The sequence below is a fragment of the Ceratosolen solmsi genome, unplaced genomic scaffold (genome assembly GCF_000503995.2).
Source record: "Ceratosolen solmsi marchali unplaced genomic scaffold, CerSol_1.0 scaffold6, whole genome shotgun sequence".
Classification (NCBI taxonomy): domain Eukaryota; kingdom Metazoa; phylum Arthropoda; class Insecta; order Hymenoptera; family Agaonidae; genus Ceratosolen; species Ceratosolen solmsi.
In genome coordinates, this window is record NW_011948414.1 from 1,513,208 (window position 1) to 1,541,024 (window position 27,817).

General features: G+C 23.8%; 1 protein-coding gene across 1 annotated transcript in view; it reads left to right on the plus strand.

The window, feature by feature from the left end:
• Positions 1–27,817, plus strand: part of LOC105368346 (defective proboscis extension response 13) — a 118,503-nt gene that overhangs the window by 12,365 nt on the left and 78,321 nt on the right. The window contains exon 2 of the mRNA XM_011507349.1: positions 2,006–2,205. Coding sequence (XP_011505651.1) covers positions 2,006–2,205 — 200 coding nt within the window. The remainder of the gene's footprint in view (positions 1–2,005; positions 2,206–27,817) is intronic.

Consider the following 27,817-nt stretch of genomic DNA (forward strand, 5'->3'; position numbering starts at 1 on the left):
GGTTGAAATGCATTCTCTTCTTCAAAGGATATTTAGTTTTAGTTACATCTACGCTTTATTTTTTTATTGAATAATGTTGAAACTTTGGAAAATTGACGTGCGTTGTGGGTATTCGGCATCAATGCACATTTACTTTTCCCTTTAGTCACGCTCGTTCACAGCCTCTCCTCGAGGTACTCACTTCGAGAATAAAGAAGGGCTCACTTAATCCACGCGATAGAAAGTGAGAGATAGCAAGTTAGAAAGGGATGATGAGGGGAGTGGTGAGAGCCACTATCCGTAACAACATAGAACAAATTAAACTGCCCTTGGCATAGCAACTAACTACACCCCTTCCTACGATTTTCGATAGCTCATATAATACATATTTAAATATTTATCAAATAAATGTATTTATTATTTGAAGAAATTATCTAGGATAATATGTTAAAAATTTAATATTCAATAATTAATTAGAGGATTGAAAAAATTTTCAAAAATATCATTATAAGAGACGAATTTTTTCAATGTCTAAAATTTGTATGCGTTGGTTATAATATATTAGTCAAGTAATATTTGATCTCTAATATTCATCAGTCGATAAACCCATATATAAATAGAATGGATTAAAGGTAATTTCAACGTTTTAATTAATTTTATACGTTTTAACAAATTTAAAAATTTCATTCAAAATATTAAAAGAATATTTAAAATATATAATAAATAAATTTTTTATAATAATTTTATTATATGAAAATTGTATTGCATTGAATTAAAAATCAATTATTATAAATAATTCTTTAAGAGAACGAAGGGTCACGATTTCCAGAATAAAAACAATAAAATATTAAATAATTACATAGAAAAATAATGTTCAAAAGTACGCTGGAACTTTGTCAAAAAAAAAAAAAAATAATAAAAATAAATAAATAAAAGAGAAGGACAACGTTTTCATAAATCAAATATTTATCTACATTCAGTTTTAAAATTATTATTAACAATCGATTCGTTTAATATTGGTTCATAATATTATTTTAGTTTATAATCGATTTTATGATCAATTTTGATAATACGCATTAGCATATACGCCTTTAGATACATAAAATATCTTCTAAAGCATAGTATTGCGAGCATAAAATTTTGAAATAATATACAAAAAAATAAGCATGGTATATTTAAATATAGCAAATATAGATAATCAGGTTTACGCAAATCTTCTTTCACCCTCAATGAAGCATAGGATAATGTATGTCGCATAGCAGTTGTTAACAATTCAAGAAGGTATACAAATATATGCAATAGGAAAAGTAGTCAAGCATCATATAAAATCTCCAAAATCCTCTTAACCGCTTCAACCACTTTTTACTCGTTTTCTAAGCTACGATTCCTATCGCGATAACGGTAACGACCTTTTTTTCTCTACCTTCGGACCAAGTAAAGAGAAGATTTCCGTCGCTAGTGGTGAAACTACTCTTGTATACTACACTGCATTTTATTTGTACATGTACATCCTGCTGGGAAAAACTTTTATGATCGGACGGAGTCTGTATAGTTATTGCCTGTAAAATGTATTTTCTAATCAATTTCTTTTCATTTAAAAGTATTTTTCAACATATAAATTAAGAATAAGGAGACGAAGAAATGTTGTAAGAAGATTTTGATTATAAGAAATAATGTTATTATTGCAGTGATTGCTGTGTCGTGGAATTGTCGTTTAGGAATTATTTCAATGTTTTGATCGACTAATGAAAATATCGATGGAGGGACTATAAATTATCTAAATTTTATATAATCATTTATATTAACAAAATTAATTGTACGAACTGTTAAAAACGAAACTATTAAAAATGAAACAGTCATGCTATTAACAAAAGAACTAATCGTTCACGGATTAAGAAAGAGAATTCTTTTATCTATTAAGTCGCTGCCCTGCACATGTCCACTTTTACAGACGGATGTGGAGTATTGTATCTAACCTCTTTTGTACTATTATTCATTTCAGCTGACCTAAATGAATCTTTTTCAGGCTACAGTGCGGTCGAAGCGCATGCAGAGGTCTTCGATCTCAATGCCAACACCCTGGATAGGACACTAAAACCATTGGACATCGACTTACCCCCTACGCTTCCTATGAGCTTTGGCACTGAAAACTCTACAGAGATACACGCACAGTCAGGATCAACTGCTCATCTGCCTTGCGTCGTTCATAATATCGGCGAAGGAATGGTGAGTTTAGTTTTATTTTTCCTTTTAAGAAATACATCGAAGTCATAAGTTATTCGCCGAGATTGACACGATCAGCGAAAGTAAGAAAGCTGAGTACTGAATAAGTAAGCACTTTTTCGAAACTGTCAATTTTAGTTGGATATTTGATTTTTAATCGAAAAAACTCAAATACAAGATAGAAGAGTAAATCTGAATAGGCATTTGCATACTGTATTTTTATATTTCTACTTTCATTCTTTATGTAGGTATTATACATTACTAAATTTACTAAGAATTGTAACAATAAAATTCATCGAATAAATCCTCTCATAGAGAGATTTATCATTTGGATGTAACGAAGTGTCCGTGGCAATTTAAAAAATGTTCGAGTTTACAAAAATTTTCTGATAAATTTCTGCGCATTCAAATTATGGTAAAATATTAAATAGATGATATGCTTTTCAGAGGTGTTGCATTGATTTTTAAATTCCTTCTTATCAATTTTGTCGTATCAAACTCCCATTAACTATGTTAATCTATCAACAGTATTGAAACATATTTATTTTATTATGACATAACGTCACTTATACACAACATTTATGTAAGAGACAATTAAAAGTTAATTTAATAAAAATGAGACACTTAATTTTAAAGATAGTATTTTTTTACTTTCTCTTACTACAGTTAATTTATACAGAATTAATGAAACAATAATATTAATTAAAAAGATCATTTGATTTCAAATAATTTAAAGATTGCTGATTTCATTAACAAAAATTGATTATTTAAATGAAAAAAATATAATATCAGGAATTTAAAAGAATCACTAAGTATAATTAAAGTGTATAATAAATCATTTTTGTTCTTTTATAGTGATAATTTTTTTTAACAATATTTTCTATTCAAAGTGAATTATTGCAAACAATTAAAAAAAAAATAAAGATAAATTTTAAGATAAATTTTTTAATTTTTCGTGAATCGCCATTGTGTAAAATGAACTTTCGATTTACAATATAATTAATGAAGAAAAATTAATCATACGAGTGAATTTGTATCTCATAAAGTCAAGGAAAAGCATCTAACAGAAATTTCTATTCAATAGGAGCAGTTAATTTAGGATGTTTAATATGCGTGTTCCTAGCTTAGTTATAATAGGAAAATTGCAGCAGATGTGGAGCAGCGGCGATACGAAACAAAGCATCATTAATTTATAATCACATTTTCTTCCCTAACCTATCCAAATTCTTATCACAGCTCTCATTTCTTGACAAAGACAATCCTAATCTATACGAATCAGTTAATCAAATTTATTTTCAAGACTATTTATTATCATGATAATATGATTTATTTTTAATATGATATATTTTTATTTGAACGTCAATGTGAAAATACAAACTGTATGTATAATAAAGAAAATATTAGGAACGTGATGACAGACATTATAATAACAATTATAATAAAATAACAAAATTATAATGACGACGATGATGATGATGTACATTATCATTTTCATTTATATATCGGCTTAAATGTTATGTCAGTGACGCATTAACTCATTATAATATTAAGCGTAATTAATTTTCCAAGCAGTTTTCAATAAATTGTAATTAAATACTAATTTTTGAAATAGTGGCAAGAAGAAAATTTAAAATAACATAACATTATGAGTACTGCACAGCAGAACAATAAGAGGAATATACAGTGGGAGAACAATCTACGGCAAAAAATATACTCCAGTTTAAAGTAAAAATATTAAATTTTTGTAAATTTAATTTATTGGAAATAAATACCAAAATGGACGTCCAATTCTCACATCATTCTCTTCTCAATTTAAATATAATCCATATATACATGACAATTAACGAGAATGTAACTATGCTAAAAAAAACATTAATAATTTACCACTTTCACCGTTTATCATTATTTATTTAAGTGGTGTGCACACTCATATGGCATGAAAAATTTAGAAGCAACTATAAGCAAACGAAGAAAACATACCTGACAAGTCCATTTAATTTTCCCCAGTGTCTTTGAACCGATCAAACTCATTTTATCGTTTCCGTATACCGTTTCTTCATTTCTACTACCCTAACTCCATGACATATCTGGATTCAGTCCAGCAATTGGAAAAAACGGTATTTTTCTTTAAAATCAATGTCAGAAAATGATACTGGATATTCAAAATTCGTAATAGTGGGCTTCCCGCCGAAAGGAATATTAAGAATATGCCAGATAAAATTCAAACACGGCTGTCGTGAGCTTACGGTTGACGCTTTAAGGGTAAATTCCACTTTACCGTTCCGCTGTTTATAAATTCACGCAATTCTCTCAATATTGCCTTGATCCTCTGAAATATTCAGATTAAGGCCGAAAATGGACCCACCGAAATATACTGAGAAATAACAACAAACTGCTTGTTCGAAATTTTTTTTTATCTAATTCCAGAACATAAATAACAAGATAAAATTATTTGTACAAGTGAGTTATTAAGTTACATATATAATTATTAATAAATGTATAAATTGTAATTCCAATTTTATATAATCATTGCTATAAGTCGAAATTACAGAGTTCCCAAAATTTTTACATTTTTTCAATTCAATTTTCGATATAAAGTGATAAACAAATATTTAATAAGAAATTCTATTGTAAAAAATTTCAATATTACTTAATATTTTGTTTACTAATAATGGTAAATTTAGGACCATTACAGCTTTATCATTTGTAGATCGATATCTCAGACTTTCATGTAGATATTTGTAGACAATTAAAATGACAATGTATATAATGAATGAATTAAATGGTTAATTAAAAAATATATTTCAACATTTTTATTTATTTGACATAATTTAATTCATTTTTATCAGACAAAATACAGAAAATCGTGTTAGGATATTTAGTTATAATTTAATATTTTATACATTTTCGCATATTAAAAGCATATCAATACAAATATTTATCAAATGCAGCTAAAAATAAAATCAAAAATAGATGAAGTACTTTATAAAAGGACTTTATTCAATTATATTGATAACATTTTATGGGTTTAAATATTCATTGCAAAAATAGTAATACAGTTATAACAGACATGTTACTTTTTCTATATAAAGGTATTAAATCATATTGCATGTCATAGTATTGATACAAAGATATATGATATTGTTTTCCATAAATAAATAAATACACACACACGCACACGCGCGCACACACATACAAACACACACACGAACACACGCACAAACACACACACACACACACACACACACACACACATATATATATATAATTGCTACGTAATGGAGATAATATACATATAATATTATTGATCTGATTTTTTTTAAAGGAAAATAATTTAAATACAAATGCTGCAAAGCAAAAAAGAAAGAAATATAGAATATTTGCATATGTACGACTGGTAAATATATATATATATATATATATATATATATATACATATACATACATATGTATAGGCAAATAAACATTTATTTAATTCGTACAAAATTCAATATCAATTTACAATATTTTATTAAATATATCCTGTAATAAAAAATTAATATAAATTCATTGTAAATTATTTATTTTTGAAGTACATCTTTTGTTGTATGTCATTTGCACATATCTGCAATAATTGAATTAAAAATCTACAATTCGAACGGATATTAAAACGCATCGTAACAGCTTCTGAACTACAGAAATTTTCTAATTAATTTGTTCACTTTCAACTTATTTCTTTGAAGATTTATATTAAAATATACTTGTATTATTAAATAAATCATTCTATATTTTTACTCAATAATCGATTTTTATACTAAATTATAATAATAAAATTGCAGGCAAATAAAAAAAATTTTTAAAATATTGTTATAATTAATTTTTATAAGTTTCTAAAGCATTTCAATAATATATATAATTCAGAAGTCTATTATTAAGAAAAAATAAAAATTAATTATAAAACTATTAAAATAGCAAAAACTATTTTTAAACATATTCGAAAGATTTTTACATTACAATTTAGATTCAATTCCTGCCCAAGTAAAGTACAGAGTAGAATAATTTCATTAAAAATGAAAAAATCCTTAAAAGACTCGGCAATATAATTTCTCTCATTATGGATTATCAGATTGTCTTAATGCATCTGAAAAGCTATATTTGCCTTCCGTTAAGAGATATTTGGTAAGATTTTTTTACTCATAATCTGAAAAGTGAGTAAAGGCATATGCTTAAGGTGTATATCGGAAACTATAATTCAATATTGTACTTGGAAACAGCTTATTTTAATCTTTAGAAGCTTTCTTCGATGACTATATCTGTTTAGTAACTAACACAGTTAGTACTCAACTTACAAAATCGATTAATATAGATAAGACCGACAGTAAAAAAATTTTATTTAAACAAGATATTTACAACTAGAGAATATTATGCTTTGATTAAAATAGTCTGTGTAGTATATGCGTAAATTTGAATTTCGTTTAATAAATCAGTGTATTGTTTTTTTGCATATTCATTCTATGCATGAATATAATTTGAAACTTATATAAACTTTAACAATCGTAAAAATGAAAAAAAAATACATAATGAAATTTTGTAAAATTCAGATAAAAAATAAAAGTTCTAATTGAAGTAAAAATGTAATAAAATTATAAATTCCTTTTAATAAGTATCATTCCTTATATAATTCTGAAAATAAGGAAATCTCCGTGAATATTGCATTGAATATATCCTATTAAATTGCTTTGATTCCTTCAGTGTCCTGTTAAACGAAATGCTTGCAGATTTTGCTTTCATAATAGTAATAAAAGCTTGAATACGACCTATAAAAAGCCTTTCCAATCTTTTGAAAATAAAATGTAAGTTAAAAATAAATCTTTCTTAACTAAAATACAAGCATATTTATGATTTTTATATCAATAAAACTGTTTTTGGAACAACGCCCAGGTCACATTGCTAAATTATAATATGTATTGTATTTTTAGTGCGATGCATTAATATTTTTCAAGATGATAGTCATTGTTTCTGAACTGAATAGTATTTAATTATTGCAGTATTATAGAAAGTTCTCGTATTGTATATTGAAACTTATTATTTTGTCATATCGATACTCATTCATCTTCTTCTATTCAAAATTGTTAAAGGAACTTTTTTGTATAGACTTTTCAGTCAAGCAAATGAAATAATAATATATCCAATAATTTATTTTATTTTTAAAATATTAATAGTTAACCATATACATTTTAACTTCTATATCATAATAGGAAATATAATTTTCTATATAATATAAATGAATATATATTTTAGGTTTTTATGCTAATTTTATACAAAATTTAATTTCAATGTGTTCATTATTAGTATACCATCAAATATTATTTTTTCTAAAACTTCAAATGGGCAATAAAATTAATTTTCAGACTTATAATCTATTAAATATTACAGTTGTTCAAATTTATCCAACCTATAATTAATGTATTACAATATTTTATAGTATATTTTAAATAACATCTGATTTATAAACAAACATGATAGATAAATATTTATATATGAAAGCTTATGAAATAAGCTTAAGAAAAAATTATTATTTAAATTTATTAATTTTTTTAAATAAAAACTCAAATTTCCATCATCATTCGTTAAAATAAAGTCCTATCATATATAAATATATATACATATTATAATATTTAAAATTAATTACATATTGGTTAAACTTGCTGAGTCATAAGTACTTTATTTTTAAAAATTGCACTTGTGTTTATGTATATAGTTGCATATATAATGCACGCTTTATCTTCTCAGAAGATATAGATTTTTCAGTAAAAATTAATTAATATTTGTACAGATATTTATATTATAAATGTATGACATTAGAATAAATTTAAATATCCTATGATACTCTTACGTTTGTTCTAATGAAGTATGATATTCAATATTTAATAAACATATTGGCTTTGTATAAAAATTTTGATGACATAAAGAAAACATTAGCAGTCATTGTTACCATGAAAGAAATTATTTAAAGTTTTGTTTTAACCGCAAAACTAGAATTTCAATTATAGTGAAAACTCCAAAAATGCATTTTTTTCATTGATTTTCTTTTATTATTATTTATATTAAGATTTGTACACATGTATATAAGATCAAATTGGAAACTGATAAGATAGGCATTATTGTTATATGAATTACTTAATTATTAAATTTATACGACAATATTTACAAATATTAATTTTAATATAATATTAAAATATATCGAATGAATATTAGAATTAATATTTCTTAAATTAAAAATGTTTAATTTATTAGCCCATTAAAATTGTAATACTGTAAACATAAGTATTTATTTTAATCTATTTTCCAGAAAGTTTGCACACTAATTTTTTAGCGTCGTAAGTATACCTTACTTACATTTTTAGATGGAGCTTTATATTTTTGCGACGACACTGTATTGTAAGTCAGAAAAAAGCCATTATTCTAAGCGAAATACATTTGCCTTTTTGACAGTCATATTTGCTTACATAATACTAATGCTACCAACTCGCCACATGGTAATAATACTTCTGCAGTGGAAATAAGATATTTTTCAACGTATTTTCACGTAAATTGTAAAGGTGTGAAAATTTAAACAAATTGGTGTCTGCGAAGTAAAATAATGTTATTGTAGTTAGATGTAGATACATATTAGAAAATTTTATTCAATTATTCAACCTTTTTCATGTAATTGAATATATGAAAATCTAGTAATATAATTCAAGCAAATATAAATAATCAAATAATCAGAATTATTATAAGGAATAGTGTGCGATAATACAATTCGTCAGAACAATCAATTGAAATAAATTGAAGTTTAAGTACACGGAATAACAACTAAATTTTTTTATTGAAATTATAATACATAGTTTAATTTAAAATAGGATGATTTAAATAAATATTAATGATTATGTTCACAAATTTTAATGCCAAACTATTCTTATTATGCGTTCGATAATTCTATTATTCATTTTAAAAGATTGAACAAAAAATTCGAATTTTTAAGTAAAAAATTGTGTCATTTCTTACACTCAGGATTATATTTTCTGAAATTGAGCTTTGATAAAATTTAGGTATTTCATAAATATTTAGATTTACTTTAAAACAGCATAAACTTATTTTTGATGAAAATATGAATTTTCTCAATATTATTTAGTCTTTTATATTGAACCTACTTATCTTAAATATATATTAAAAATCAAAAAATTCGTCAGATATTACCAGAATACTAATATATGTAGTTTCAATTTCTTAGCTGAATAATATTTAAGGTCTTAAACATTTAAGTTTGTTAAACTGTAGTGTGATAATTTTAGTTATTTTGTGTTATTATAGTATTTTGTGGATAAAATATAATTTATTCTTAAACAAAATACTTTTATTCGAATTTTCGAATAATCGTAAACGTTCGTTAAAATAATTATAATTTATTATAATATATTTATTTTTTAGATAATAAACTATTTAATATTTTATTAAATCTCATATTATATTAATTCTCATACCTGCTGCATTTATTAAACACAGTGAATCAAAAATTTGATACAATTTTTATATTTATTGTATTGACATTATTTAATATATATATATATATATACATATTTGTAATGTAACAGTAAAGAATAATTATTCAAATAATTTTATTATGAATTGAATAGATTGTGTTTTAATTGAATAAATCAAAATTAAGTGTCAATGAAACAAGTTTACTGATTTAAGTGAAATATAAATTCTGACAATAAAGTTATTTACAGTGATATATGACAAATCATGCGTTTCGTCGTTTTAATAAACTGTAATGTTATATATCAAAGATTGTTTCAAACGTTAGGAAATGTAAATACTTTATATCAATTTAATTAAATGTTTTCTTCCATTGTGAATTTTAGAAATATAATCAATATTGTATAAGTAATTTATATTTTATAATATATATATATATTTATATATATATATATATATATATAAATATAATTTATATTTTATAATATATATATATATATATAAATTATCTTTTGCTTATTGAAAATTAAGAATAGTAAAATTTAAAAAAATATTGTTCTATAAATTGTTCTTCAATATTTTTTTTCCTATTAATTATTTCATTATTTCATGCCATTTTATATATTATTGCATAAATTTTTTTATAAATATATACATTAATAAATCAATTTGTTATCTATAAGCATTTCTAATTTTTTTTCTATTTTTCATATATAGCTTTCAACTAGTAATTTTAGTATATTGTTGATATGAAATTGTATTCATTTTCATTATTTCATTTTATTTATTTTAAAAATGGTTGTAATACTTATAATGTAATACTTGATGTAATACTTCAGAAGTAAAATACACAAGACTGATATAATATTTACGTCTTTAGATTTAAATGGAGATAAATTTAACTTGCTAGACTAAATGCACTTATAATTATATATATATTTTTTTTATTGAATTGATTTATAGAATGCACAATTATATATAATATCGAATAAAATAAAAATTATCGTATGTCACTATTATAGCAATATGTTTTCAATCAATGCCAAAATATTTAATATTGATAAACTAAAGTTCATTAAAATATTCAAGTTTTTATTTATATAATTTCATAAATTTTGTATTAATAATTACTCTTTTCAATAACAAACAATATAGTAATATAACAATAATAAAATATTTTATTTTTATTATATAAAAAAATTATTTTAAAGAAAACTAGCATACTTATCTCATAAGAAATAGTATTCATTTCTATTTTTGTAGACTATAATGCGAGTATTTAGTTGGTTATTATTCTATTTAAATATAATTTAATGTTTTATTTAAAACCTTAATTAGGCTATTTTTAAATCCTTTTTTTGTAATGCGTTAAAAATTTTATGTAATATTATTTTATAGATATGCAGCATATTCTAATCTAGTTAACTTGCTTAGCTGTTTCGTTTTGAATAAAAAAAATATATTTCTTTATCTTTTAACTTTTAAATAGTTATATATAGTTATATATTAATTTTTAAATTTCCTAGTTTCTTAAAATATTTGTATAAATATTAGAATCTATCCACTAATACAATTAATATCATTATTTCATTAGATTCTATAGATATAAATATTATAATAAATATTAAATGTCGATAGAATATGGAAAATATTATATTTTAGATTTATTAAAATAACTTGGATAAACTGACATTAGCTGACAGAAACAAAATTCATATTTTCATATGCGATGATGTAATATATGTATTAATATCAACGAAGAATTGTATGGGCTTTTTAAATAAATCTTAATTTTCAAAAATAATATATGTAACAATCAATAAACAATTATTAATATTATATGCCATACATGATTAAAATAAAATTGCAAAGTTTTCATAATCAGCTGTTGTAACTAAATATTTTGTATTCTACGGGAACTGAAATGTATTTCTTATGCATTAAAAACAGTTTCAATAATAACAATTTTGTTAGAATGTATCATTTGATAAATATATTTTGTTGAAATATTTTCTGCTGAGATTTTACAAAATAATGAACGTAATATTTATTTCAATAATACGGGAAAATTAATTCTTATTTTTAAATGCAATATAATACTACAAAGTATGTAAATATATTTTGGAGTAAATACATAAAAGATCTTAAGTTCTTTTAGTTTAAGTTCACATATAAACTTTCTCTAAATTTATCAATTTTAAATTATTTATACAGGACTATTTTCCATCTTTACCAAAGATTAGAAAAGTGTATATTCGTAAGTATTCTCATATGTTTCTATCATTGTAATTTATCAATTTTCAAATCTCAGCAGGTTAATTTTAGTATCTCTTTTTTTAAAATTATTTAAATATTGTTATTAGTTAATAAAAGAAAAGAAATTTTTTGACACATTATTCAATATGAAGTTTGAATTGCCGACAGAAATATAATAAGGCAATAAAGAGGTGGATAATACGAGCTTATTTTTAAATTACACGTTCATAACTAAATTAACTGGCATCTAGTCTTGACGGAAAAAATGATCTGGAACATTCGAAAACAAGTCAGGATCGTTCTTTGTATATTGGATTATTTGATAATAGCCATCTCTTTGAACATGTATACTGATAAAAATATTGGTATGTATTTTCATAATGTTCAGCTTCGCATGAATTACGACGGGTTAGATAAATGACACTGGTCCTTGAATTTTATAGGTTTTGTTTATTATACAGTATATAAGATTTGTAAAATTATATAAATAATTTTTCAATGTATTTAATAAGCTTATTAATACTAATAATAACAGTGTATTCACAGTTTCAAATTGAAAATATAGGTATAATTAATTTATCAAAATGAGAAATTAAAAAAAAAGTTATTTTATGGAAAAATTATGGATTCTTTCATAATGCACTTTTATATTATTATGGTTATGTAGTTACTAAATAAATTATAGTTCAAGAGTAAAAATATTTAGGTTCTATAGATGGTCCTTCGGATTATTCAATTATAACTCGTTATAATCTAACATTTTCTAGTTAAATAATAGCTAAGTTTTTTATTAAATAATTAAATAATACTCGTATATAAATGAATTTCTACTATGTTTAGTAATTAAGAATTTTTATAAAAAATAATTTAATAAAAAATAATTAAGAATACAATTGATTAATTTTAGTATATAAAAATTGTTATTATATTTTATTCAAATATATTTTCTCTAATTGTTAAAATTCTTTGTGATTTATTTATTCATTTCAATTACAATATTTTGTTAATTATTTATGCTATTTAATGTAGCATATTATTGTGACGAAAGTGTTTCCAATACTCGTGTATTAAAATCGGAAAGAAGTATTAATTTATAATACCGATGAGTTTTTCATATTTTGATTTCACATACGATAGTATTAAAATATACTAATAGCAATAGTCTAACGAATAATGTCAGTTAATCCGAAATAAAAAAGATATATGCTATTCACTTTCAGTTTGAATTTTATAATGATTTTGATTAAAAATATTAATAATAGCTACAATTATGAATCTTTATTATTATTAATGATACCTTTAAAAAAAAAAATATATATATATATATATATTTTTTTTTTTGAACATTAAAAGAAAAATTGGTAATATATAGATCATTTCGTTGATTTACTGTTGAATAATTCAAAAAAGCTCCAACTAATCATTATATAAATCCAGTCACGTAAAGGCTCACATGTACCCAAGATCTACAAAAACGATTACCCACTCGAGCTTATTACAACCTGTAATTAGAAAATACCCCATGACTCCTCCTAAATTCCATAATAAACGTCATTTTCCATCAAATCGCCATATCAAAATTAATTTTATCTCTTGTCTCTCAATCTCTCCTGCTTGCTTCAACTTTTACTATAAACGTGCAAAACTTATCATCCTAATAGCATAAGTCATGTCCCCGCGCATAAACGTCTGTACGGCACTTTTACGCACTGTGAACACATATGTTACGAAGTTCACCGATTCGGTGCACTTGGAATTTTGAAAGTCGGTTGAATTTTAGTTTCATACCAGTTGAGGTCAATATAATAAAATTTCAAGTACTTTTGGACTAAGAAATTGTGAAAAAGGAAATTCTTAGTGCATTTCAATAGAAAAATTTATATTTCCAGTGCTTGTCAAAAATAAAATTCAATTAAAGAATAAATGATAGTTATTTTTACAGTAGGTTATAGTATTTAATAATATTTAATATATAGATATTTTTTAATTAATTTTTAATAGTATCTGATTAAAAGTACTGACTTACGTCTGCATTAAATACATTCAATATTTTAATGTATGCTATATAAAAATCAATTAATCATTGTAAATCTAAATTAAAATACTCGAATTTTATTAATGATGGTGGTTTTATTTCCAATTTAGTTATCGTAAATTTATAATTGATGACAAAATATTTTCAATGTTATAAATAAAAAATATTTTGAATTAATTATACATAATACAAGAATAATTCATTAGTGGCTCAGTGTTAAAAAATATTGGAATAAATTCATTTAATTTAACTATGAATACCATTGGTAATTAATTTTTTTACTTGATAATTTCATATCCAGAAAATTCAATAATTTTTATCCGTACAGTTACAAATAATACTATTGGCTGTATCTTTTCGACATATTATTGTTTGGAATTTTGTATGAATAAACTATAATGAAAGTATAAATAACGCATACATGCTTTTAATATTAAATATCTATCATAATGAAGGTAAGAATATAAAAAAAAATGAGAAAAAAGAGATTAATACGAGATTAATTAAATTTACTATGTATGATCATTAGAGCGTTAATTAATTGAAATTTAGAACATTCTTAGATAAATTATAATTGTACATATTTGACACAAATGAGATAAGGGTAATGTTTATATTGCGTAAAGGTACAATGATTTAGTGAAATCACGAATCAGGCAATAAACAATGCAAATCTAATAGAGAAAATACTTATAGAAAATGCATAGCTTGAATCGTATATAAATTTAACTTATCAATTTCAAAATCCGAATAGGTTTGAATGGGTTATCGTAAGTCTAGCCTCATAGTTCCTCGCAAATACCAAAATAATATAATCATATATTCGAAATAATGACTAAAATATATTAATACATAACAGCGTCAGAATGTATTGAAAAAATATAAGCAATGAAAAATTATAAAAAACAATATCAAATGTATACTCTCATAATACACTAACTATAAAGTAATTTATAATTATAAAAGTAAAGCTTTGAATTTTTAAAAATAAATTTTTAATTCGAAACTGACTAAACTAAAATATTTAAATATATTTATTGTTATTATTACCAAATGTTGTTATTTTAGACCTATGAAACAAAATCAATGTTTTATATAAAAAATTATACATACCGTGTTATAGACAATTAAATAGAAACTTAGGAAAATAAAATATTAAATTTTAAATTATTAAAGTGTATTACTGTAACAATAAAAATCTATTTGAATACCTAAGCTAATAATTATAATTATGCCTTTCTGCAATTATTTTTTAAGTAAAATTTTTGGAATTTGCATTTATATATTTATATATATATATATATATATATATATATATATATATATATATTTTATAGTTAAAAGTCAGTTTTCGTCAAAGATAATATTTACGTGGTTACCGGAGAAATAACCTCGACAACTAACAAGTGAAAAGCTATCAATGTGTGGCAACGTGTCCTCTTTCTTTCTAATCTTGGCTATATTGAACATCTGGATGTAACACAACACCTACTGCTGTTATTTCAACACGCCTTTCCCTCATGCAATTCGCCACTCAAACGGAGAAAACCCTCTTTTAGAGGGTAGAACAACTAGAAAACGCTTTTCATTTCGAAATAGGCTTTTCTTGGAGTAACATAACAAAAATCAGCAGCAATTCACCGACTGTAGAGGGAATAGTTTTACTGCCATGAGTATATATCTCGTAACCTATATCATTCATTTTTCTTATTAAATTATTCGACGAAAATATAATGAATAATATTGTTGAGTCCCAGAATTAGTTTACGTTCGATACACATTATCTTATAATATTATGTGACGGTATATTCATAAAAAAAATCTTCCTTAGATATTATACCTTTTTAAACATTTATAGCTACTAGAGAGAAGATCGAGCATTTTGATAAAAAATTATGATTAATAAAATTAACGAAATACAAATAGTGAATTATATATGAGATGTGACCGATCCTGTCCTATTATACTCTTAGAGATTATTATATATTAACCTTACCTTTCTGATACCTTTCTGGTCACTTATAGGAGCCATCCATAATCAGCGTGCGATGGGCGTTGCCACCTGACGATTCATTTCACGTACTACTCTTCTTCTCGACGTGTATATCGTCTTCCTTCTCACGCACACATGCAATCCAATCGCACAGTTTGATGAAAATGAAAAATATGATCGGTTAAAATTAATATCAGTCAAAAGCATATCAGTTTTAATATTAATGCCTACTACGTTAATAATCACTATTCGATTTTTAAGGATACTCGCATTCGACATTTTATCCACATATTTAATAAAGCAAATTGTATTATAGAATAAACCATAATAAACAATTAAGCTAGCAATATCATATCAATTTTTATTTATTTATTTTTTTCATTCATTTTTAGTTTCAAAATATAGTATGAATTAAATTATTATTTTCAATTTTTTGATATAATGAGCACGTTAATTGTATAAATATTTTTTTTTATGTTTACATTATTATCAATAGAAAATATAAAGATAAATATTGTTATAAATCGTTATTAAAAAACTACAGGCTTATTAAAAAAATGATTGATCATTGGTAGTTTGTTTAAGAAAAGCATTTAGTCATTGTCCATGCTATGCGCATATTTAGAACATTCGGACCCTTAATCCGTCGATTAAGTGATATTCTGGCGGTCAATAAATATAAATTCGATACATTATTTCTTGAATCAGTTCAAACTTTCGCCATAAAGCATAAAGCATAAACTCCGGTGCAGGCGTATGCAGTCGTGTTTACGCCCACCTCGTATCCTTCAGATATACCAGCAACGTCGTTGTTAATCCAACTTTGCTCGAATACATTCAGGGTAGTCGTAACGATGTACCGAAGTACAGCGAAGACAGGGAAACTTGGGTAGGAAAACGAGCTAATAATCTGTTATCTCTTTCGCACTTTCTGCTTTCTATATTCGAGGCCAACTCGACATTGGCGCTTTTCCGGATGATACGATCGAGAGAACAGAGAGAGTGAGAGTACATATTCACGCTCTCTACCCTTTTACACCCTTCTCTATAGATATGAAATTCTGACGTCAAATAGTATAAGTGTGAATGACAGAGGGCAAGAGAGAGAGAGAGAGAGAGAGAGAGAGAGATAGAGCCGCATGTCGGCTCTTTGCAAGATTCTGCATCTTCCGCTGTTTTCATATACAGTGGCATCTGCTCTCACACGTAATTTTGTTCAGGAATATATGTGGGTTGTTCCAAATGAAATTATATTTTCAATAATTTAATCATTTCATATATATGAAAAATTATTATGTAGTTAATTTCTAACAATTATTGTCTAATCTCGTGAGTTGAAAACTTCTTAAACAATAAGTTATATATTTTTTTAATTATTTACAGTAGCATGTACTTATATCGTTCCAATTAGTATTCGTAACTATTAAATTTATTTTCAAAATATGTTTCTTAATTTTTTAATTTTGAAATTTGAAATCAATATTAATTATTATATATATAATTTATCGATGAAAATTCTGTAGTTTTTTTTTTAAATCGAAACATACTATTTAATAATGAAATTAATGATATCAAGATACTTTTCAGTCATTTATTCCTTTTTAAATTAAATATAAGTGAATTTTACTAGCTCGGCAAAATTATAATAAGGGTATTTTTACTATTACTAAAAATATTATGATGTCACATCTGAAAATGTACATTTAGGATCTTCAAAGGTCGTGTTCTCTCATAAACAAGTAATTTGAATAGATTCTGTACTGCAAAGAAATCTGTATTTATACACAAAAAAAGTGCGAATGTACATACATACATTGTCCGATATGGTATATAAATGAGAATATAATGCTCAAATTATAAGTTAACAACAAAATTTTAATGTTAATTAAATTTATTTCAACAGATGTACATTTTTAAACATGTAATTATAATTTAATTTGATAATAATACATCAAATATATGACGCAGTAAAAATCATTGATCCATTATAAATGAGATTATCCAATATATCTCATTCATCTAATTTGCCTTTAAAAATGAAATTATAGAATTACAATACAAATAACATTAACTACATGTATAAGAATTTTATATAGTGAAAATTTTATATTTTATATATGTGAAAAGATGAAAAATTACTATATAAAATGAATGTCACACGACTTATAACATTCTTTAACTTATTTCCTATGTACGATCCGACATGTTGAAGGGTCGGTATGTGTATGTAAGCGGGGTCACCGGAGGTTGCCCCTTTACCCAGGGGCATTTGAAATATCCATCTCCCTCTTTCCACAGATAATAATGCCGATTTTACATATGGATGCATTGGCCTAGCAAAAGCTTTATTCAAGTAAGCACAACAAGGATGGCGACGTTGGCGAAGTGCTTGAAAGGCGCGATTTTATCCAATGTTAACTATACCCTTGCAAATCCATTTCTTCAGATGTATGAGTTTGTGAATATGCGCGCGCATCCACGAATGTATTCGGTTAAGTGCGCATATTTCAGTTTTCCCGCCGCTCTCATTTTTAACATATAATTCCTTTGCTTTTTAGTTTGGTTTGAGGTTGAGAATATCTGCTACATCATAAAAAACTTGCTCAAGTAAATGAAGGTATACTTAGGTCGTAAATATACATATGTTTAAAAATATTTAATATCTGATTTTAAGATCTCTTAATATACGTAATTAATACATTAAAAATTTTTAAAATATTAAAAATTAATATAAATTCTATATTCTCATAACCATAGAGATGTAATTATATTATTATTATATAATAATAATAATAATAATAATAATATAATACATTTCTCTTATATCGTATCTATAATATTTCTATATTATCGTATAAATCTTTTATTTAGAGAGAGAATGTGAGACAGAGAGAGAGAGAGAGAGATCTAGTATTATATACACGAATTATTGGTTCTATTTGTTTTCTAACAGCCATGTTCCAAAGAAACTAAAATATTGTCTTATATTGTAATTTCTTTATATTATAGTACTAATTTTTTTTTTAATTTGTCGCGATCCACTAAACTTGAATAAATAGATTAATTTTTTTTATATCTTTGCTTAATTGATTATTGATTATTTGTTATAATTGAAAATTAGTTTATTTACCATAACATTTGGTATGGTATGTATATTGGTTAATAAATTAAGGAAACATTTTTTACTGATTCTTCGTTATTTGAGACATTAGACAAATTAATTTAACTGCAAAAAAAAAACAAATAACAGATGATAGAAGAGCACTAGATTTTATTTACAAGTTAAAACAGACTGTTAAATTACTGAATTGGAGTTGCTACTCAGAAAGCTCAACTGAGTTGAGAGTTGCATACTAAGCAACTTTATTTTAATGCTTTTAAAAGTATAAATGGTTATACGTACAAATAAAATATGAAAATAATAATAGTACATACTCTTTTTTCTATAAATTAAATCTATTTTCTTACTTCTAGCAATTATTTCATATATAACCGTAGTAATTATAAAAAATATAATTAAGTATACGAATTTTATTTTGTATATTATTGGAAACCATAATTTGTTAAGATACTTTATAACTTATATATATATATATATATATATATATATATTCGAATCACTTTATAGTAAACTAAATCAGTAATCAGTTCTACGATGTTATATTAGTACGTTTAAATAAATAATAATATATCAAAATTGAATTTCTGTTGTTTTAATTCTGTAATTCGTTACTTAGAAAGACTAAAACTATAATTTATAATATTAAAATAAAATTTCTATTAAGCAATCTATAGTAAATTCTTAAATAAACCAAGTGTTATTGAAATATTAAATATTATATTAAAATATGTTGGATAATCTTCATTGTCAAACTTTATAATTTTACATTGCCATAGTGAAAGTTCTGCCATAGTGGAAGTTAAAACTTCGAAAATTTAACGAAATTCAGACAAAAAGAATATAAAGATATTTTGAGTGGATTCACATTATTCTACCAGCATGTAAAGGATAAAAATATTATAAAGAAGGTTTTATAAAACTACAAGTATTATGTATTTTGTACATTTCAAATTCATAATTTTTAAATTGATTGAAAATTGTGAAGAGAAAATATAATGAAGGTACATAAAACATTATAAACAGTAAAAGAATAATTTATATTTGATTATTCATATGTTTTAAACTTAAAAATTTTAATTAATAATACGAATCAAATAGCATTATAAATAGTTGTATATACTGTTATATATTGTTTTAAACAGATGTAAATGTTTATTATATATAATATTCAATTTATTTTACATTGTTTTACAAAATACAGAAATTGTTCATTGCACGAATATCGGATAAGTAATATATACAAATATATACAAATAAGACTTTTATTATTTAAATAGAATATTAGTGGATAATACGAAAAATAATATAGATTAATACAATGGATGACACTGATCTATCTATAAATTAAATAAGGATATTTATAAATATCAAACTCAAATGTATCTAAATAAAAAACTTTAAACTATTCTAGCAAATGCATTAAAGGAATCTCATTGATGATAATTGTCAAATTAACTATATAAAATATTATATTATAATGATCTATGGAAGAAAATTTCCAAATTCGAATAATGAAATAATTTTTATGCCAGTCATCATTTTTATTATAATTGATGTCAATTTTACCATTATTCTTTTAATTGTTCAGTCGTTAACTTTTATGCATTCAGAGAAAATAAAATCTTTATTCATTTTTTATTTCTTTTTAAATCTTTTTAACAGATATTCTTTTAAGAGCCTAATTTATGCAATGATAAAATACAAACGAATATAAAATTTTAATTTCACATAATTTTGAACATTATCAATTACGTACTTAATATGATTAGTTTCAAACTTCAGTTTAAAACTGATTCTTATAATAAATATCTACATATTAAATCTTAAATCTCCTTCTATTATTAAACATAAGCTTCAATTATTAATATATTAATATTGACAATAATTAAATTATAAATAAATGTTTAGAACTCAATTTACTCAAACTAATTTAATTTTATTCCTACAAGAAATTTTCCAAATTGCAAAAAATTATAATTATAATTCAATTACAAAGCTGTCACTACATACTATTTTATTTCAATTTTTTAGAATTATAAAGACTTTTTTATGAATAAAACATAATAATTATCGTTGTTTTATTATAAATTCACAAATTATTAAATGTATGATAAAAAAGATAGAATATATTCCCTAGACCGAATCTTATAGTGATATTGTTACTTTGGAATAAAGTTATTATCAATAATATTATAGAATACATAATGTTCTTACTAACGCATAAAATAATATAATATTTAAAATAATATACTGTTGTTATTGAAATATAAAAACTTAACAAATACATAAGAATTAAGATAAACAAATAAATGTACGTAAGTGAATGTGAATACAACGATTATTAATTATTTATAAATAAAAATAATTTTATAACTTTTTTATTCTAATCTTATTAATTTTTTAAAGGTAGAACTTGTGTAGTTTATGTAATGTTTAATAATATAATACAAGGCAATGCCGATTTACAATGTAGCATTATAATTTATAAGACAGGTATGTTACATATGACTAAATTAAAAATAGATTATAAATATATGCTTTCAACAAATAAGGATAAATTATCTAACACATAATATATAATGATCACATCAATAATTCAAGCTAATGATAGTAATTTAACTTATTTTGAACTATTTTTTCGAAAGTGATAAAGAATAATTCTACAAATCTTTTTCATTATTCATTTTATAATATATTTTTAATGGCTTATTTCTTTACTATTGTCTCGTATTTCACGCACGTATTATCGTAAATAAAAGTTCGTAGGATTCGAAAGCAATAATATCTTCAATGAAACAGCTTTCAAAGTTTCTATTTTCTGAAGTTAAAAAATACATGATTGTTTCTTCTGTTCATTTATAGCATAACATTATGTTATATAATTATGTGCATTTCAGACGCTAATTTTATTAGTTTTTTTTCGACAGGCTTTATTTAATAGAAAAAACGCAATATATCGAACTGCGAATTTTAATTTCAAAGAGTAAGCAACATGATTTGTCTTTACTAATTAATATGTAAGATAATTTTAAATTTGGAAACCGAGCATTTTATATAAAATAAAATAAGGTTCTTTCATCAAATCTCATATACCTTATGTAAGTTGAATTTTACCATAATTTCTATATAATCTTTAATTGTAAAAAATTATATCTTTATATAAAATGCGTTCTAAGTAAAAATCGATTGACTTTGTAAAAATATAAATCTTTAAAAATTATTATTAAAAATTGGCTTAGCATGATAAAAAATGGCTTTCTACTTCACGTACAAATGTGACTAATGTATATTAAAAAAATTACACTTAAAATCTTTTATGAAACAGTTATTTCAGCGTTTATGTTGTGTAACATGTAATTTATAAATATCCATTAGAAGAAAAAAATAAATAAAAATAGAATCCTATAAAATTGAATTTTATTATTTTATGAAATTAGTTATTTATAAGGTATCTAATATTAAAAGATATGATGTCGAAAAAACTCTTTAATTATTAACGCTAGAAATAAATTTTTATTCAAACTGTACATATTGTTATCTGATAGATTAAATAATCAAGATATGCAAATAATTAAGAAATGCAAATTTGAAATTACCATGATAATACACTCGTGCAAGTAAACAAGTACTAAGTTTAGTGAAACTCAAACTTTATTAAATTTATTTATATCCGAATTATACTTGTTGCAATGACATAATTTAATTGTGCATACTAAGAAATTTTATATTCTATATTATTTTAAATCAGTATAATATTTGTAGCAGCGTACTTTCATCAAATTCATTAAAACTAAATTATTAATCAATCTGGATTATAAGTTACGAAATAAAAAGTTTAATTACGATTTATGTAAAAGCTGTTATGTATTTTTTGGCAATTAAATTATACATTTTTATAAATAAATACCTTATAAAAATAAAAAATTTTCGGCAAATAATACGACAAAATTTAGAAAATTGTTAAAATATTAATTCCACAAATTTAACGTAGCCCTATCAAGTATAAGTGACCCTCGAATAGTGTTTTCACTCAACATGATCAGCGAAATTTCATTTTTAAAGAAAAATAAAGAAAAGATACTCAACATTGATGCCGTCACAGCGAATTCGCAAAAAATCCCTTTCCACGCAGTATATAAAGTAAAAGATAAAAGTACAGAGATGAAACAAAATTTTCCGTTTTGTAGACCCGTACAGTGGCAATATATTCGAGGCGCGTCGCCCGTGTGACGTCGCTATAACCTGACACACTCGGGGTGTATAAAACGCCGTAGAGAAGTGAAATCAGCAGAAGCCACAAAAGATTTATGAGAATGTGTATATGTATATGACAGTATGAGTTTGGAGGAAGGCCCGAACGGCCCTATGTCAGCGACGACCTTCCACCGGCCCATAAAACTCGCCTCCGCGTGTCTATGAATGAGAGGGCGATACATGTGCGTTGTGACACGGAGCGTGAAAATCTTACATTTACTTTTTATCATTGAAATTTTATAGGCGCCGCAGTCTGTCTACACAGACTTCCGAGATTATAAATTTATATATGGGATGAATGGAGAGAGCAGTGAGGTGAATCTGAAAATTCTAAACAACTGTTTCGAGATATTTAATCCAATAGCAAACTAAACGTTAATTGTATTACATTTTCTCTGTATCTATTTATTATATTATTAAGATATTTAAAGTTTTTTATTGTATATTATATAGATATTATAGTGTAAGATTATAATAAATGTTTGATATTTTGTTTATTTTTGATAGTATATTTATTTTTCCGGTGGTTCGGAAATTTGACTTCTCTTTTTCATTAGTTGTTTATATTCCATTATTTATCGTGATAGATATTGAAATAGAAATTGATATGAAATTATCTTTTGAAAATTTTAAAAAGGATGATATAAGATATGATCTTCAATTTGCGATATTCCAACTATTGCATAAGTTTTTTTTTATTTTTATTCGAAAAATTCAAATAAAATGCATACTATCAAGAATTTTTTATTCCTTTTTAAATCAATGAAGCTAAAGTTAATTGATGATGATGTTATTAAAGAATATCTAACTACTTATTCAAATTGAAACTATTTATTCAGATAAGTATTCAGTTTAAAACAATAAAATCACACTTATTTTAAATATTTACAACTTCAATTTAAACAAAATAAATAGACTTTTGTATTGAATAATAACTCTTATGTTCCTAATAGATATTTCTAACAGTATTAAATTCAAAGTGAAAATACCTTTTTTCCTGTGAATTTATCAATTATATATATATATATACACATATATATATATTAATTTATTGTATATGTATAATTACAACATAATAATGTTCAACTTATATAGACTTACAGTTTTTACAATTATTTCTTGTTAACAAATGCATAATAATTTAATACAAAAGAATTAAATATATGGTTATACTAAATAGGTTAATAAACCTTATTCTTATACGTTTTATATACTATACATAATTGTCAACCATGTTTTATCAGTAGAGTCTCAACGACAATATTTGTGAAACTTTTTTAAGATTTTCGTAACTGTTTTATCTTCTTTCATGAAATACAATTACGAGGAAAGTAAAGATCTTATTTTATAATAGAAAACGTTAAATTTTAAAGCAAGTGTCTTGTACACATCTTAAAAAATATTTACTGAAATGGCAAAGTTTAGTATAAGTAAGAAAAATTAGAAACTGAAACAATTCGCAGATAAGATTTATTAATTTTTATCTTATATATATATATATATATATATATATATATAAATATATATAAGATATATATAATTGGCATACATATATCGTCTAACATTTATTTCGTTGATATTTAAAAAGTAATGAATGAAATAAAGTTATTAATATTTCTATCAACGAAAGAAAAGAGTTATAAAATAAACAAAAATCTTGTATAAATAAATTTTAATAGAAATTGTGATAAAATGTACATAACATTTATCATAAAATTATTTAAGAGGTACAGTAGTAGATGTCTCAAAAGAAATATATATTGTAAACGACCAAAAAACGTTATTAATATTATTAACATTACAATTGTAATCCAATTTTTTATAAATTGTATAGTATTAGTCAACAAATATTCTAATGATAACCCAATCACGAAAATTTATTTTATATATAATACAAATTAAAAATTTTCTATACAAGGTCTGGACCCGAGTCAATTTATCCTTGAATATTTTATTAATATAAAGGTATACAGTAAATGATAAGAGATGTATGTTAATTTAAAATTTATTGCGTATTAATACTCTTTTAATATACCTTAGAATATTTTTACTAATTCAAGCTTCAATACTTATAAAAATTTTAATACAAATATTTGGAAATATTAATATTAGTAGATTATTAATATTATAATTATATTCAAAAAATAAAATATTCTAACAATGCCAAAATACACTGCCAATTTTATCAATATTCAATTTAAGATATTTAAATTAAAATATTAATGTTTATTGATAGAGATAATTAACCAAAGTTTTCTCGTTTGTATAATAATATTACTTTTCAATATACTTCATACAATAATGTTGTTTATTTTAACGAATTGTATGCGATAAACTAGTTATTCATAAATTAAAATTAAAAAAATTAAAATCACTTTTGAAATTGTTACCTTTAAAAAACAAAAATATTTTAATTTTAATTGTGTTAATAATGTTTGTATTTCCATTTATATATTTATTCATGTATAGGATTTAATATACTATTTCCTATGTAATCTAGAAAAAATATAATCCATGAATTTTATAAATAATCATACTTATATAAACAATAAAATTAATTAAAAAGTAGTAAAAACTAACATAATACAGTTTCAAGTTTCTAATAATTTAAAAATATCATAATTAATTATAGTACAATATTATACAAACTGAGTTTAATTTTTTTTTTTGTTTTCTATTTCATAAAACATAAATAATAGATTAAGAGATACTGAATTATGGGGAAATATTGCATTATAATCTGTCTAATCATAAGAAGAATTAATGAACAGTTTTAATGGTAAATAAAAATTTACTACTAGGATTAACTAACGTAATATACTTTTGTTTGTTCTACTACAAAAATAATAATCTACTAAAGTCATTAATCGTTTAATTTCTGTTTTATTTCGCTGTATTCTTACAGTATCTTAAGTATTATGAATTTTGGTCGTTTGAACTCATAATAGATGTTGGTATTCGGTATTAAGATACGCCTTAAATGATTATGAATAATTGTAGCATAAATGTTCGTAATCTCCAAAAAAGGTCACTAATGAATTTATTAATAATATTAATTGTCAATTATAGAGGTATTATTTAAATAGATTGTACATTTTCTGTTTTTAGAAAACTTAGGAAACAATTTTTATATTAAGTCTATCAGTGATTAGTAAAACTAATTTATATCAGAATACGAGAAAGATTACAATTGTAATTGGAAACAATTGAATTAAAAAGCGAATTAAATCATTGTTAAGTATTTCACTCAAATGAACAGAAACGATAATACAAGTTAATCACTGCAGAGCGTAATTAAACGATTACACGATGAGCGAAATACCTGCGATGCAATACGCGAAATAAACTACCAGTCGTGAATGGTAGTAAAATCGAACTATGACGGGTTTACATCCCTGCTATGGGAATGTAAAACCTCAATAGTTTGTCCCGGTGGTCATTAATTTTAAAAATCTCGAAAACAACAAGCATCCCACGGGCACACTTTGCCTCGCTAACGGACGAATGCCTCTATTCTCGTGACACAATCATAAAAGGCTTCGATGTACAACAAAATGTCAAAACTGTACGCAATTCAAGACTCGTTTCACATGGAAACGGTAACGATAAAATTAGAAATTGAGATTGGCGTGGCAATAGACTTTATCATCAAATGGCGCGTAGGCTTTCTTCGCGACTTTATCTGTCCTTAATTCCATTCTTCAGAAATGTCGAGACCCTCCCACGAAGCCAGGAAACTAAGCTGGGAAATAAAATGAAGCTCTTGGATTACAAACGTGATGAGATTCTGAAGGTCACATGTCGCTGTGTCAACGTATATATATATATATATATATATATATATATATATATATAAATGCCTACATACATACATACATACGTGTATTTAATTGGAATTTTAAGGAAACAACTTATTTCAAAGATATTTTTCCTTAATCCTTCTACATTATTATAGTAGAGAAAAATATTGCAACTATTTAGTTAGCATTATAATGAAAACTACGAAGGAAAAATTTTTCCAATATTAATTTAATTTGTTATTCACTGATTATTTCGTAATACTTCTTGTATAAACTACCCACGTAAATCTCAGAGTGATTGAAATTAGATCATAATTGACTTAAAATGATACAATTAAACATTTTACTTTTGAACGAAATTGAGGATGAAATACATGTTTTATTAAATTTTGATAAAACATAATTTTTCGAAAGTTATAAGTATTAGACTTCGAATTTCGGATTGTAATATTAAGTGGAGTATTAAGTGAACTTATACTTTTCAACATACTTAGTCAAATTTTCTTATTCATTTACTTAACAAGAGAATATTATTTCGTATACAGTAATAAATAATAAAATTAAATATTATATTATATAAGATGTATTAGACAAGTATATTCAAATAGTGCTTTTATTGCTAACAAAAATATTTAATACTTTTGAATTTTGTA